Source organism: Dasypus novemcinctus, chromosome 7, assembly GCF_030445035.2.
Source record: "Dasypus novemcinctus isolate mDasNov1 chromosome 7, mDasNov1.1.hap2, whole genome shotgun sequence".
Classification (NCBI taxonomy): Eukaryota; Metazoa; Chordata; class Mammalia; order Cingulata; family Dasypodidae; genus Dasypus; species Dasypus novemcinctus.
Genome location: NC_080679.1, coordinates 75,084,752 through 75,100,937, shown reverse-complemented (window position 1 = coordinate 75,100,937; position 16,186 = coordinate 75,084,752). Strand labels below are relative to the sequence as shown.

The following is a 16,186-nucleotide window of genomic DNA, read 5'->3' as shown; positions in this document are numbered from 1 at the left end:
ATACATATTGTATGGTTCCATTTATATGAAATATCCAGAAAAGGCACATTTTTAGAGAAAAAGCAGATCAAAGGAGGATGAAAGCAGTGATTAACTGTAAACAGGTAAAAGGGAACTGTTTGGATGATGGAAATGTTCAAAAATTAGATTATGATGCTGATTTCCCAACTCTATAAATATACTAAAAATCATCAAATTGTATGCTTACAGTGGATGAATTTCATGGTATGTAAATTATAGCTCAATAAAGCCATTTTTTAAAAGGGAATTTTCTCACTTCACCTTTGTGGTTAAATTTTGAGGGCTCTTCTAAACCTTGATGCAGCAAGGATTGATATGATCCATTGCCAAATAAACTCTGACTTACATGTTTAAGCAAATCTATCTAATAAGGATAACAGTGTTTAAAGAAATACCTACTTATGTGCATGCATTTGTTCCAAATTCACCCTTCCAATACCTCTTTGCATTCTCAGTTCCATCTAATTGCTTTTCATTTCATCCTTGGCTGATGTTTTACTGTTCGTTCTATAGTAGTGATCTTGTCTTTCACTGATTTTTTCCCAGGATAATATTAACTTTCAGAAACCATAGTTTTTATATACTTTTAATGTTTTTTGCTATTTTTTTATTAAACACATTTTCCCAAGTGAAAATGTAAGGGCTTATTTCTGAAATGCAACTTGTCTTTAATTATATGCTTACCTTTCCTTTAAAAATAGAATATGCTTCTCTGGGATCACTGTATGATTACATTAATAGTAATAGAAGTGAAGAGATGGACATGGATCACATCATGACCTGGGCAACTGATGTAGCCAAAGGTAATAACACTTTATGTATTCTTTTTTTTTTTTTTTAAGATTTATTTTTTTTTATATCTCCCCCCCACCCCCAGTTCTCTGCTCTCTGTGTCCATTCGCTGTGTGTTCTTCTGTGACCGCTTCTATCCTTATCAGAGGTGCCGGGAATCTGTGTTTCTTTTTGTTGTGTCATCTTGTTGTTGTGTCAGCTCTCCATGTGTGCAGCACCATTCTTGGGCAGGCTGCTCTTTCTTTCACGCTGGGCAGCTCTCCTTACGGGGCGCACTCCTTGCATGTGGAGCTCCCCTACACAGGGGACACCCCTGCTTGTCACAGTACTCCTTGCACGCATCAGCACTGCTCATGGGCCAGCTCCACACGGGTCAAGGAGGCCCAGGGTTTGAACCGTGGACCTCCCATGTGGTAGGCAGACGCCCTATCCATTAGGCTAAGTCCGCTTCCCCTTTATATATTCTTATATAATTGGTGTATTAGAGTATTTTCCCATCCTGACATGGGAACTTAGGTCAGAAAACTTGTCATTCTGTGTCTTTAGAGGTTCTTTTTCAGACTAAAAGTACAAAGACTTCTACAGCTTACTGTACAGATACTATTTTAGGTCATTACCTTTCCACTTCTGAATTCCTTTTCTCTTTTTCCTCTATTTATTTATTTCCCTAAAATAAAACTTTCAACAAAATCAGCAAATTCTGGGGCAGCACCATGTTTCATGACATGTTAACTGACCAGCTTACTTGACACATTAAATGGAAAGATCATAATTCTGTTGTTGTTTTGCAAGTCTCTACTTAGACTCAGGACCCAGAAAAAGTGATTTATTGTAAGTGTAGTTCTGCTCATTATGCACACATAATATGTTAAAATTAGTAATCACTTGCAAAAAAGTTTTTATTATTCCTACCTTTTAAAAGCAATTCAGATTTTATATTTAATGTAAACCTGGAACTCACCCTTGGTAATTAAATATGTTTAATATACAAAAATCCCTAAAACAGCCAACAAGGTGCCCAGTTCTTTTTCCCCTCATAAATTCCTACATAGACTAATGCTTTTTAAAGCAATTCAAATTCCGTTTATTTTTATCTTTTTTTTCCATTTTCCTAACAGAATATTTCTGAGTTTTGTTTATAACTGTCAAAGCTGCTTTAGAAACAACTTGATCTAATAATGAACACTGATAGTTACATTTGTATTCTAGCAACCCTTGGAAAGCAAGTGTGTCTAAATTTTACTGGGGCCATTAACTCCTTTGCATTTTATTATTCCTTTCTCTACAAGCATCTCTTTACAAAGCAAATATAAGGCTAGCACTCAATAAGGAAAGCCACTCATTCTTTTCTTTCACTGTGTGACTTCCAAAAGTAATAGACCTTCCTTGTCTCTTTTAAGTTTCATCAAAACCTGCCAAAATTTTTAAATATGGAAAGTAGATATTTTTTAATGTTGCATACTAGATGCTGCTGTTGAATGATACTTCATTACCTTATAAGAATAATAAACTATGTTTAGGATGGTGTACTTAAGTCTTTGGCTGTGTTAATTAACTTAATTGTATATTCATGCATCAGGTATCTCAAATCAGCCTAAAATTTCATATTCTTCAAGACATTTTCATGTAACTTCATAGTCACGTCTCTGCATGCCAGTACTACACAGGGATCACCTGTTTGGTGATGTACAAGGTGAGGTGCTGTTACTGGAAACTACCTGAAGCATTGTAGAAATACACTTACATAAATGTATATGCATATACAGGCAGCTCTTGACTTACACCACTTCACCTTACAGACATTTGCATTTAGGGTGCTCAGCCAATTACACACATATTATTACTTAATGGCACTCAGGATGGATAGACAACAAACAAATCAACCAACATCAGTCACTCTACTTCCTGCTATGCTCTGCTTAAGCTTTCCTGTTTCCAGACTGTAAACGTTTTCCCTCTCCAACATAGTCTCTTGGCTCCAGATCAGCTCAAATCCGTTTCTGGAGTTTCTTAAGAGCCCTGGCACTCTGCATCAGGAAGATGAAAGAGAGAAGAAACAGACCTATGTAGCAAACTAACAGCCGTAGTAAAAATGGAGAAGGAGAAAATGAAGGTGGACATGGAAAACAGTATAAACTACAAAATAAGAAAATCACTTTCGTGTGGCTTGAGAACTGATCCAAAAAACAAATTCTAATGGGTTTGGCCTCAGGTGAGAAGAGTGAGGCAGAGAAGAGCTTTGTTTACTTATAGTCATGGCCATATTTAACACTTAAAAATCCTCTAAAATGGTTAGTAAGAAAAAAAAAAAACTGATGCTTTAGGAATGGCTTCAACTCACTCTAATAAAGCTATGTATGGAACTTGGAGAGTAAATAAGAAGCTTGATTTTGTTGATTCTGTTTCAAAGACAACTGTGAACCTTTCCAATTGACCATGATTGAAGCCACCGTTTGAGACTTGACACCATAGTAATAACACATCAAGAAATCACAGAATGCATAATTGATTTCTAATAAGAGTTCATTCATGCATTTTGAAATAGGTATTACTTAACATCATTGCTGCTGAGAGAATGTCTTCTTAAAGCAAAAAAAAAAAAAAAAGATTCTCTTCTTTCTGGGTGGAAAAAGAAATGGAGGGTAGACCAGCAAATAGATAGGATATTGCTGTAAGTCAATTGGTAAGTAAAAGGAACAATCCAAAGAGATAGACCTGAATCCAGTCTCAGGATGGTCACTACTGGTCCTAAATCTTTCCCAAAGTATGCTCAGTGGTACCTGTCAAATCTTTTTTAGGAAATACTGAATTTCTTAAAACTGATGAAAGCATATATGTAAAATCTAATAATAGATCTTATAATGATAAAATGTGGTACTTTTCTCATAATATCTGCCATGAAGAAGAAAAGTGCCTGTATTTAAAGCCTTTGTACTTTAACAGAGTTTTGTTTTTGAAATCCTTACTTATCAGTAAGTATAGAACATATTGCTCTCTATATTTGAGAGTAATTAAAGAGACTCTGAATATTTAAAAATTGTTCAGGAATTTCATCCTGAAGGAAGAGCCAGGTAACTGAAATTTAGTCATAAAGATTATTAAATGCTACCCAAGGTGTAATTATTGAATTTTTACAGTTTGGGATATATTTTAACTTCATATTACAAGAGAGATTTCTTTGATCCCAGTTACATCTTGTTTAAGGTCATTTAAATTTTTAATGCTTTTGTTAACTTTACTTTTTTGTCATATTTTTGTATGGCAGGAGTTTAATTCTTTTCTTATTTTCTTTGTTCTTTCATGATTCTTTGATAAAAAGTAATCAGAATAGTAGTAAAATAATAGATTATTTAAAGGATTAACCTTTATAAAATTAAATTTTCTGTATGTTAAAAACAACCAAAGCCTAGTTATTAAATTATTTTCATATGCATAGCTCAGTAACAAAAGGAGCCTTTTTGATTTGGGGGGGAGCAGCTGTTTCTTCCATTATTTAGAAAAGACAACTTGAGAAATAAAGGGCAAAGAAATATTTCAGTAGAGAATTTTTCTTTATTCTAAGGCTTTAGATTATACATAAACATAGGGAAAAAACTCTAGTAAGGGAGTACATGTAATATGTGTCTTTTAAAGCGTAACTTTTTATACGATATAAGAAAACTCTATTTAGTTTATGTATACCTACTTTATTGACATAAGTAGATTTACAGCCTAAATATGTTAGAGAGAATTTTGTAGAGCATTTAAATGTAGATTACCTCAAAGATTTTGCCTTGTAAAAATAGAAAGGTGTTTTGTATGAACTACTGTTGTACATTTTTCTTTCTAAAAAGCATAAAATCCTTTACCATCATAACTAATGAATCTTCCCAATTCCTCTCACTCCTGTACTCACAGGATCTTGTCAGAACAAGTACTGAGAAAATAAACCAAGCTACAACTGGTTAACTACAGACATCCCACTGAAAACTGAAAACCTTGGTCAGAACTTTGACGGATTTAGAAGGCAGTTGGTACTAGAAAACCTTAGCCATGGAGTACTTCTTCCAATAGTTTCTGTGCTATTTCTGTGCAGACTCCAGGAAAATTAAGGTGTCCTTATTAGGTATTGTAAGGAACTACCTTTACCTTTACCCCTAGTCAAATTCCATCCTCTAAGAGATTAAAGCACATAAATTTTACTTAGCATATAAATGTGATTAGTGTAGACATAACCTTTTTCTCTTTTATCAATCATGGATGAATAGAACACGTGAATTTAGTTTTTGCTACTGAATTCTTTGCAAAATATGAAAGATAATACTGACATTTGAATTAGAAAGGTAATACTGATGCAATGTTGAAAAATCATATTAATAGGACTTTTTTCCTTCTTGAATGAAAAGGAATGCACTATTTACATATGGAGGCTCCCATCAAGGTGATTCACAGAGATCTCAAGTCCAGAAATGGTAATGTAACCGTATTTTTTTATTTTTCCTATTTTATTACAAAATACTGAAATAAGAATCATACTCTACATATCTTTTATAACATATTTTGACTCACCACTGATACTGTTAAATCTTTCCTCTGCCAATTAATATCAAAATTCTCTATATTATTTGAAGAAGCTCTACACAGTATTCCATAGTACAAAATTTGGGTTTTTAGATTGTTTACCTTTTTTCCTATGATTAAAAAAAAGGGGGGTGGGGGCTTAATACCTTTCAGCCAAACTTCAACATATACCTAATTATTTCCCTGGAATCATTTTCTGATAGAAGGATTGCTGAATCAAAGTGTGTAATCATGTATTTTAGTCTTCTGTTTTTAGGTGGTTCTCTGCACTAGCAGTTTTGAGGGTTGTCCTTGTTACTCCTGATTTATTTGGTATAAATTTTTAGTCAGTCAGTCCTGGCCATATTACTTATAGTGATGCCCCCAAATCTTCTGCACGTTTGAGAGCTTGGAAAGTAAAAAATTTTCTTTTACTTCTTGCTTTTTTTCTGTAGTTTCAAAAGTTTATTTATGGTCATGCATTTTATAATTTGGAATGTGAACCTTTTACAATGACTTGCAGGATTAGGCATTACCTTCAAGTAGGAATGGTAATGGAACAACATTCTATTACATCACTTGAAAGTTAACGAACAGGCCATGGTATTGTTTAGCTATCCGGAACTAAAGTAATGATAAGAGTTTGCTACTTTAAAAAAAAATCTTACTCTCAATTAATTAGTTATTTATATTCTTTCCATATGATTCTTATAAGTAAGGAGAACTACTTATTTTTACAAAATCTCAGATCACTGCAGTTAAAATTGGTATATGCTATCAATGCAAGCCTTAGAATGGACAGCGTTAGCAAGTGGAGAAGGTGACTAGAGAAGCAACCAGCTGCACACACTCCTATCCTAGGACTGAGATTTGTTGGGTCAAAGGGAGGGAAGTTGTTGGGTCAAAGGGAGGGAAGACTGATGCCAGTCTTTAGTAGTCCAGGGTCAACATCAGCTTGGCTAGGTGAGTGGACACTGGCTGATTGCTTATTCCCTCTTCTAGGACCTCATTAATCCTTTGGCTCTGGTTAGACATAAGCTTCCTGGAACAAAACACTTTGGATATAGTAATATTGGCTAATAGGAAGTCATAAGTAACACTCCTAAACAGATCTCCTCAACTAAAACTATATGTCTACCTGCCTTTTTAACATGTCTACATATATATTTTGTAATACCCTAAAACGTATTAGGTTCAAAACTCATCTTTTCATCTTCTCCCTACCCCCCAAAAAACTATTCCTTCATTCCTTCTCTCAGTGAGTGGCAACATCAGTTGTCTAAGTCAGAAATTAAATTAAAAAATAATTACAGGGAGTGGATGTGGCTCAAGCAGTTGGATGCCCACCTTCAACATGGGAGGTCCTGGGTTCAGTTCCCATTGCCTCCTAAAGAAGATAAGCAGATGCAACAAGCTGATGCAGCAAGCAGACAGCTAGCAGACACAAACAGACAGCTAGCAGATATAATGAGCAGGCAATGAGTGGAAACAATGAACAGACAGATGAGGGAGCCATCTTGGGGCGAGGTTGGGGGCTGGAGAATTACAGTTTGATTCCAGCGTTCCTATTCTAACCAGTAGATATACTGCCTCTTTATTTGGTTTCATCCTTGTTCTTTCCTCCTTCTCCTCCCTGTATCCAATTATTTATCATACCTGGTTGATTCTGCATCTTAAATGTTTCTTGACACTATCTACTTTTTCCTGTCTTTTGCTACAGATTTAGTACAGGAATCTCATCAGTCTCTTGGACTGCAACAGCCTGCACAGTGATCTCTTTACCTCCAGTTTTATTCTTCTCTAATATAGTCTCCTCTCTGCCCATTTGATCATTTCATTTTTCTGTTTAAAATCCTTCGATGGCTTTCCATTTCTCACAAAGATTCTTATTAACTTGCTCCTTGCCTTCCAAAATTGCCATGCCTTGTTCTTTGTTCCTGAACTTTTGCATGAGCTCCTTCTTTTTGCCTAGAAGTAACTACTTTACTCCCACAGCTCTCTTCCTTCTAAGTAACTCCTATTTATTTTTTAGTTCCTTGAATAAGCATAATTTCTTCCAGGAAGTTTTCTTTGATTTTAGTAAACTATCTTAGATACCCCTGCCCTTTGTTTCTGCGTCACTCTCTGTTTTTCTCATTATAGACTTTATCCCACTTTCATTGTAGATGTTTAGTCATCTGTCCCATAAGATTATAAGCTCTATAAGGCCAGGGGCAACCCCAGGCTTGCTTACCGTCCTCTTCCAGAACTTAGTACATGACAAATATTTGTTAAATGAATGAATGTATAAATAAGTGAATGAAGGAGTATTGTCTCTGTCTTCAAGAAAATTAGTCTTCAATTGGGAGGAAAAACCATGTATACCATTAAAAAAATAATAATTGCCACGAAGTAAAAATGGTAATGCCTCAATAGGATGTTGACTGTCTAGAGGCAGAAGCCAGGTAAAAATTTTGTTTCTCTTGTTACTTCTACAGTGTGCCCTTTTTTTCACTGAACAGTACTGCATTTAGATTAAACAAATGTCTTGAAAGCACTTTAAATCAGTTCCTCATGGAATTAGGTGGTGTTTTGTTTATGTCAGAACCCTTTTGTAGCATCTTCATTGCAATAAACAGTTTGATTAACCTTTCATAATTCCATATGGAAGATAGAAATGAATTTAGATTTTTTCAATATAAAATATTTTTCAAACAATTTAGGTGATTATCAATAATTTCTCTCTTTTCTTTTTTTTAGTTGTTATAGCTGCTGATGGAGTATTGAAGGTAGGCCTGTTTTAATTTTTAGAAAATTTTGTTAATTTCAGATATAGGTTCTTCTGAATGACAGTTGTTTTAGCCAGTAAGTACAAGGTTGATAATTGTTTCTCTTTTCTCAGATCTGTGATTTTGGTGCCTCTCGGTTCCATAACCATACAACACACATGTCTTTGGTTGGAACTTTCCCGTGGATGGCTCCAGAAGTTATCCAGAGTCTCCCTGTATCTGAAACTTGTGACACATATTCCTATGGTGTGGTGAGTTCATTTCTCATTTCTTGCTGTTAGAGAAAATATTAAAAAATGACCAACCTACAGAAGAGGGCTACAACAATTTAACACCGTTTTAAGGCAATGATTCTATTTCTGGGGAATGTCTAAAACTGATGACACTCGGGAGAATACTTTCTAATTGCTTTAGTATTTACTTTGATTACTTTTTTGCATCTGAATTATTTTGTCCTGTGTTGAGAAGCAGCCAGTGCCACTTCCAAGAAATAAATTAAGTGGGACCTGAAATCATGTATACCTCAGGCACTCTGGGAAGAGTGCTGTCCTGGGTAAAAATCTGCCTGAGATTATCCTTGTAATTCAGGAAAGTGTGGATAATTTGGAACAGTACTACATTGTAATGGATTATTCAAATAGTGTAAAATCACTAGTAGATCTACCAAATGAGTTAGCAGGAAATTTGGGGGTGTTAACTGATTAGTGAGTTTCTAGAGAATACAAAAGAAAACTTAGCACTTAACTCATGACCTTGCCTGTAGTTGATGCAAGACTCGTACAGTAGTAGTGGCTATCTAAAACATGAACCTAAAGCATTATATAAGGATAATAACAAAACAACATAGTTACAAGAATAGAATAATGTAAATAGGAGTTGGGGGGCAGAAATGCTTAAGGAATAGAGACCAGAGGAATGAATCAGTTAGGAGCAAAGCTTCTAGAGTAGGAATTTTGAGGTAGGTAATTTTTTTTTAATTGGAGAAGTTGTACGTTTATAGAAAAATCATGTATAAAATATAGGGTTCCCATATACCACCCTATTATTAATACCTTGCTTTAGTGTGGAATATTTGTTACACTTGATGAAAGCACACTTTTATAATTATACTAATAACTATAGACCATGGTTTAACTTGGGGCATTTTTTAGAAATTTTAATTCTAGTAGCATATATACAATCTAAAAGTTTCCCTTTTAACCATAGGGGAGGTTTGTCTTGAGGAATAAATTATATTTCCATTAGCAGAGAGAGAAAGAAGTGGGGTTAGAGGAAGTTCTTGGATAAAGGAAGGAATTCATTTGTTGCCCCTTTTGAGGATCAGTCTTTAACCCAAAAAAATTCTTCATATCCTTTAAATAGTATTTGGAACTCCCTATTTCTGCATGTTTATCTCCCAACCATACTGTCTCTCTACTTATATTATTACTTATTAAAAGAATTTTTTCATAGTTGTAGCAGTTTGATATAGTTATGAATTCCAAAACTAGATATGGATTATGTTTGTAATCTGGTCTGTACCTGGGCATGATTAAGTTATGATTAGGGCTTTGATTGGGCTATGTCATTAGGGATGGGGACTCACAGATAAAAAGGCATGACAAAGGGAAGAGTCGGAGCTTTTGATGCAAGGGTTTTGTTGTTAGAGTTTTGATACTGGAGTTTGTTACTGAAGCCTTAAGCTGGAGCCCCGGGAGTAAGGTCACAGATGAAAGAGAAGCCAGCCCCCAGGAAGAGAGGAACTCTGAGCCCAGGAAGAAGCAAGCCCTGGGAAGGAAGGAACTTTGAACCCAGAGAAAAGCAAGACCCTGGAAGGGAGGAACTCAGGAAGCCTGAACCCTCGCAGCTGTTGGCTGCTATCTTGCTCCTACGTGTGAAAATAAACTTTGGTTAGGGAAGTAACTTACACCTTATGCCTGGTATCTGTAAGCTCCTCCCCCAAATAAATACCCTTTATAAAGACCAATCAATTTCTGGTATTTTTGCATCAGCACCCCTTTGGCTGACTAATACAGAATTTTGCAATTACCGAAATGCTGGAATGGGTTTGTAAATGGGTAAAGAGAGGCATTGTGAGAGCTTGATGGAAAAGACCTAGATTGCTTTGGTGAGACTGTTGATAGCAATATGGATGCTGAAGAGACTTTTTATGATGTCTTAGAAGTAAATAATGAAACTATTATTGAAAACTGGAGAAAAGACGATCTGTGTTTTAAAGTTGCGGAGAACTTAGAAAGATTAACTCCTGGTTTATGGAAGGCAGAATTGGAAAACGGCAAACCTGGGCATTTAACTGAAGAAATTTCCAAAGTAAACCTGGAGAATGTGGCTTGGCTTCTGTTTGCAGCTTATAGGAAAATGCTAGATGAGAGATATACTAAGGACTGAACTGTCAGGCACAAAGAAAACAGAAACTAATTCTCGTAATTCCAAGCATCAGGAAATCAAGCTCCCAGATGTAAGTGCCCGATTGGAGGATATAACTAAACTTGGAACTTGTAAATCAGGATTGAAGATGCAGTTATATTGGAAAAACTTGGGGAAAGTCTTACTGTCTGATGGCTTGGACGCCTGCTTCCTGCATGATAAACCAACACGGTTGTTGAGAGAGCAGTATGAACAAAACCACTGTCAGCTTGGACTAAAAGGGACATGGAAAGGAGAGATTGAAGGAGAAACAGCTTTAAGAGGGAAACCATGAAGGTTGAGCTCTGGAATTAAGATATCACCATGGGCCAAGAGAGGAACCCCACCCATGTGTACAGAGAGGTTGAGTTTGCACCATCTGTTGAAGAGGGAGGATGTTCCTACCCAATGTTCTGGGAGAGTTTTGCCACTCCAGGGTACAGAGAGGGTAGAACACATTCCTCAAGGATTAGGGCAGTTAAGGTCAGCACCCCACAGGTCTGAGAGGGGCGGACCTGTCCCCCATGGATTAGGGAAGGCCAGGTGGACAACCTTTTGCTCTGAGAGGGTTGAGCCTGCATGCCAAAGGTTAGGGAAGGCCAAGTGGTCAGTTAGTTGCTCTGAGAGGGTTGAGCCTGTTTGCCAAAGATTAGGGGGAATGTTGTCTGCACATCACTGTACTAGGGGTGGTCAGACTCTAACCCAAAGATTGGGTAAGGTGTGATAATCACCCCAACACTCTTGGAGGGTGAGATCTGGAGTTGGTCGACACCCAGATGCTTGATGAAGGTGGAACCAAGAAAATGGCCATTGGGCAAGACTGTGGAAAAGGTGGGTCCTCATATGGTCCCAAGAAGAAGAAACCATCATCTTAAGAAAGTCTCTCAGACTGAAATTGAATGGAGGCTGCCCTGCAGGTTTACTGAGCTGTGGAGGACCTGTGACTCATGTTTCCCTCCCAATTTCTCCTTATTGTAATGAAAATGTTTATCCTTTGTATGTCCATTTGTGTATTGGAAGTAGATGAATTATTTTGTAAGTCTCAGAGGTCTATAGCAGACAAGTCTTTGCCCCAAGACAAACTGTATTTCTTTAGGTTGATTGTGATATGATTTAGTACTTGCACTGTTACTGATTTAAGGGTTTTTTAAATATTGTAATGTGTTTTTGGAATTCAGAGGGTGGAATTATGCAGTTTGATATAGTTATGAATTCTAGAAATAGATATTGAATTATGTTTGTAATCTGGTCTGTACCTGGAAATGATTAAGTGAGGGAAGTGATTTGTACTTTTGGCCTGGTATCTGTGCTCCTCCTCCAAATAAATACCCTTTATAAAGACCAACCAATTTCTGGTATTTTGCATCAGTACCCCTTTGACTGACTAATACAATAGTAATAGGTCAAGAAATGGCTAATTTGAACCACAATCAGCATATCTCTTCTTCTTAAACTGTGCTTTCTGATTAAAGGAAGCAGCTGATGGCAGGAAAGTAACTGACCTTATCAAACACATTCTTTTTCTTGACAATCAGTCTCTAGGCATTTGCTACTTACTTCATTGAGTTTTGGGTTGTTTTAGTTGGCTAACTTTTTAAAAATTATAACACAGCCTTTGTACACCAGATGAAGTTAATATGAGATCAGTTTTGTTGGCTGTTAAAACGTCATTTTAACAATAAAATATATGTTTTTGCTGAAGACTCAAATTTTTTAGGTTGAAAGAGAACACTGGCCAAGTATCTAAAGTCCCTTAATTCTGGGTGTTTCTAAGAATGAAGACTATAAACTATTACAGACAATGATCAAATCATTGTTATTGAAAGAAGGGAAAAATAAAATCATAAGTTCCAGAAAAGACTAGATTCTAAACCTGATCTGTGTCAAAAGTTACTACCTTCCAATCATCATAGAAATAATTTGCTGGGGAGTCTGAAAATGGGGGTGTTGGTAGCAATTTAAGACTTTTTCTGAGATTATTTTCTCTTATGAAGTTATATTCCTTCTTTCTTAAGTGTGTATATATTGTGCCAGGTACTGTGCTAAACACCAACTTAAGGTAATTTGAAATTTATTTTCCTGCTCCGTGGGACAAGCATCTCATTTTATCCTGTAGAACAGGAGTTGACACATTATTTCTGTGAAAGACCATATATTATTTTATGCTTTGAGGGCCATCTATAGTCTCTATTGCATATTCTTCTTTGCTTTTTGTTTTTCATAACCCTTTAAAAATGTAAAGACCATTCTGCCTTCTGTAGCATGTTGTAGTTTATAGACCCCTGCTATAATCAAGAGGGATTGGAAGATAAGCTGAAGAACATGGCTCATGTATTCAAGGTTCATAGTGATTCAACAAGAGACCACAGTTTTCACCCCTTTACTTGTGTGTATATATAAATATATCTTTAAAAACATTTTTAATGGGCTATGGTGTTTTAGATTATTTTGAACATTTATATGAATTAGAAGATTTTTGAGGCTCCTTTTAGCACTTTACAGATATATGCACAGTGCTTTATTGGTCAAACTCTTTCCCAAGTCTTGGAATTTCCCTATTTCAGAAATTTTTGACCGAAATACACAATTATGAGTTATATGTAAAGTGAACTTTTGGTCTCAGTATTACTTCATTTACAAAAATAATCTTCACTGTGTTTTTTTCAAAGCCTTACAGTTTTTAGGGACTTTGGTGTAAAATGCACCCGTCTGTTTTTCCTTAACTAAAGTAAAATCTTAGTACCAGCAAGCAAGAACAAATTCCTTTTCATTATGCAAACTATAAGAAAATGTTGAGGTGACTTCTCTTTTGCAGTGTTGAGGATCTTTTCCTGTATCTTTTTAAAATGCTTTTCACTCATTCCAGAGACCCCCTTCTTAAATATAGTTTATTTGAATCAACTTTTCGTTAACTGCAAATGCTTTTTATTTTTTTAAAAAGCTTTCATTCAACTGACAGTGCCCTACCTTTCAAAATAGGTGGGTCTGAACATTTCTCTTGGCTAATTTGATTTTCTACTTGTTTGTTGAACCTACGTTTGTTTTGTTTTGTTTTGTAGGATTTAACCAATACTTAAGAAACATTCTATTAAGTGATTTAACTTACTGAAATAAACTTTACAGTCAGTCACTGAACATTCCCAGGCCTGCTCTATATTTACACACCAGATGTTGTTCTTTTGAATCTGATTGCCCCAGTCACATGGCTTTGAATATCAATCCTATGTTCACCCTACAGTCTTCCCTTAACTGGAGGAAACAAAAAGGCCTTTTCAGTGTACAGCCTCTCCTCTTTTACTACTGAGAAGAGATAGGTTGACTCCAGATGCTTGTTAGCCTCACCCAGATAGCTGTATCAGCAGAATTCCATTCAGACAACTGTACATATGCTACCATTTTTCTTTATTTTAAAAGAAGTTTTAGATTACATAAAAGGTACATTGAAAATATAGGGGATTCCTATATATCCCACTCCCTCCCCCTTTCATATTTTCCCTTTTTAATAACATCTTTCATTAGTGTGGTACATTTGTTACAACTGATGAACAAATAATGAAGTATTGCTCCTAAGCATGGTCTGTAGCTGACTTTATGGTTTACACTTGGCACCATACAATTTTATAGGTTTTGACAAAATGTGTAATGGCCTTTATCCGTCATTGCAATGCCACGCAGGACAGTTCCCATGTCTCAAGAATGCCTCATGTTACATCTATTTTGCCCTCTCCCTCCCCTCAGAAACTGGTGACCACTGTCTTTATATCAATGTTACAACTTCTTCCTTTACTAGAATAATAACAAGTCTGCTTTGCTCCATATTTGCAATCCCCCCTTATGTTTGTTCATTCCTCAGTCTCAAGGATTTGGGGATGGTAATACCTACTCTGCTACTGATTGAGAGGGGGCTTTGATTCCATGGGGCAAATGGATAGAACTGTCTAGCTTGCAGCTGTAGATACTCTTATTTTTGGGGATGGGCATTGTTCATCATCATCATTTTGTTAGTTGTCCTGGGTGAGTCCAGTGAACTGCAGAGTAGGTGTTGGCTGCAACTCTGCGGAGACTCAGGGCTCAACTTGCATATGAACAGACTATAGATTTAAGTGTCTGGGACGTACATTTAATGGATCTAGTGTTAATTATAGGTTCAAATGGGGCAGAAGAACATGTGTAGGAAAATTATAATTGATGTTATATTGGGGAGATATGTTGCCATATATTCTATAAGTAAGAAGTCAGGACTTTATTAAATTCTGAAGCTTTCCCATTCTTTTCTAAACATACATTATTAGTGAAAGAAAAAGTATAAGGGTATGTTTTCCAGAGCCTTTTTGTTTAAGTGATTACAATTTAAAAAAAAAAATGATGATAGCATTACACATCCAAAGTAGATATCACATAAAAGAGCAAGAGAGGACAGTTGTTAAGGTGGGGGCCATGTTAGTTTTAAAAGTTTGTGGTCTGTAAACTTTGAAAAAGATACCTATTTAGGAAAGCAGTATAGTTATTTTGAATTTTTGAGAACTTTCAAAAATAGATTGAGTAGCCACTAGGCATTTATCAATAAGATCCCATTTGCATTAAAAATTCAATAGTTCATTAAGAGTCTGTTCTGTTCATTGAATCCTCTGACCCAGCAACCACACACACAGATGAATAAAACAAGAAAGAGAGAGAGAGAGAGAGAGAGAGAGAGAGAGAGAGAGAGAGAGAGAGAGAGAGAGAGAGAGAGAGAGAGAGAGAGAGAATACTGTTCTTTAAAGGGAAAAAAAACCCACTCAAAAGAAACTCAGGCTCACTGGTTGATTGCTGGCTTCCTACATACAAGGTCCTGGGTTCAATTCCGGTACCTAAATAAATAGATAAATAAATGCCAAATGTCATTTTTTTTAAAAAGAGACTCAGTATGTTTTTACTTTTTGCTTTCCTCTTTTTTTTCCGACTCACTCTAAGAATTTAGCCCCCAGTAACTCTCAAAAGCATTTGTCCTCCTCAGCTTGATAAACTTGCTTCTTCACACATGGCAAGAATACATAGCTTTTTTTTTTTAAGGCTTTTTATAGCCTTAAAATAAATGTGCTACAAATGCCAGACATGGATCTTATAATCCTTTCTTCTAGACTGATAAACTTTGCTAGGGAGGCAATTATTTCTCTCCATTTTATAAGGAAAGGAGATTTTCTACCCTCTATGATGACTTCTTTTGAAAGGCTAAACCAGAAGGTATGTTTAGTGTGTTAGCCACAATAAAGAAAACATTTAACAAAAGCAAAAATAATTGAAAGAATAAGCTTTCTGAGAACACAAGGCCTAGCCACTCTTTAAAAACAAAGCTATCCTAATGACAATGCAGAAGGGATTACCTTCTTAGAAACTTCTCAGCCAAAACCAGCTTTGAGAAGTGGCTTAAGAGAGAGCGTCACTGCCTGGCTTGTCTATGAGCTGTGTTCCAGAACAAGCCTGGGCTCAGGTAATGGCTCCCATTGTTTGTAAAAGAAAAGCAAGAAAAATACACAGCCTTGTCCAAGTTTCTATCTTGTAAACTGAAAATAAGAATTTTGCTGGGGAGCACAGTTTAAATTTATGTGAGGATTTTTCAGTGTAAGATGAGTTGGAAAATATTTCTAAGGTGAAAGATCACAATGATGTTTGACCTGTAG

At 35.9% G+C, this 16,186-nt stretch overlaps 1 protein-coding gene across 3 annotated transcripts in view; it reads left to right on the top strand.

Annotated features, from left to right (window-relative positions):
• Positions 1 to 16,186, top strand: part of MAP3K20 (mitogen-activated protein kinase kinase kinase 20) — a 213,110-nt gene that overhangs the window by 115,266 nt on the left and 81,658 nt on the right. For all 3 annotated transcript variants that reach the window (XM_004476783.5, XM_004476782.5, XM_071216293.1), the window contains exons 4-7: positions 723 to 824; positions 5,199 to 5,264; positions 8,092 to 8,120; positions 8,234 to 8,371. In XM_004476783.5, the coding sequence (XP_004476840.1) occupies positions 723 to 824; positions 5,199 to 5,264; positions 8,092 to 8,120; positions 8,234 to 8,371 (335 nt within the window). The remainder of the gene's footprint in view (positions 1 to 722; positions 825 to 5,198; positions 5,265 to 8,091; positions 8,121 to 8,233; positions 8,372 to 16,186) is intronic.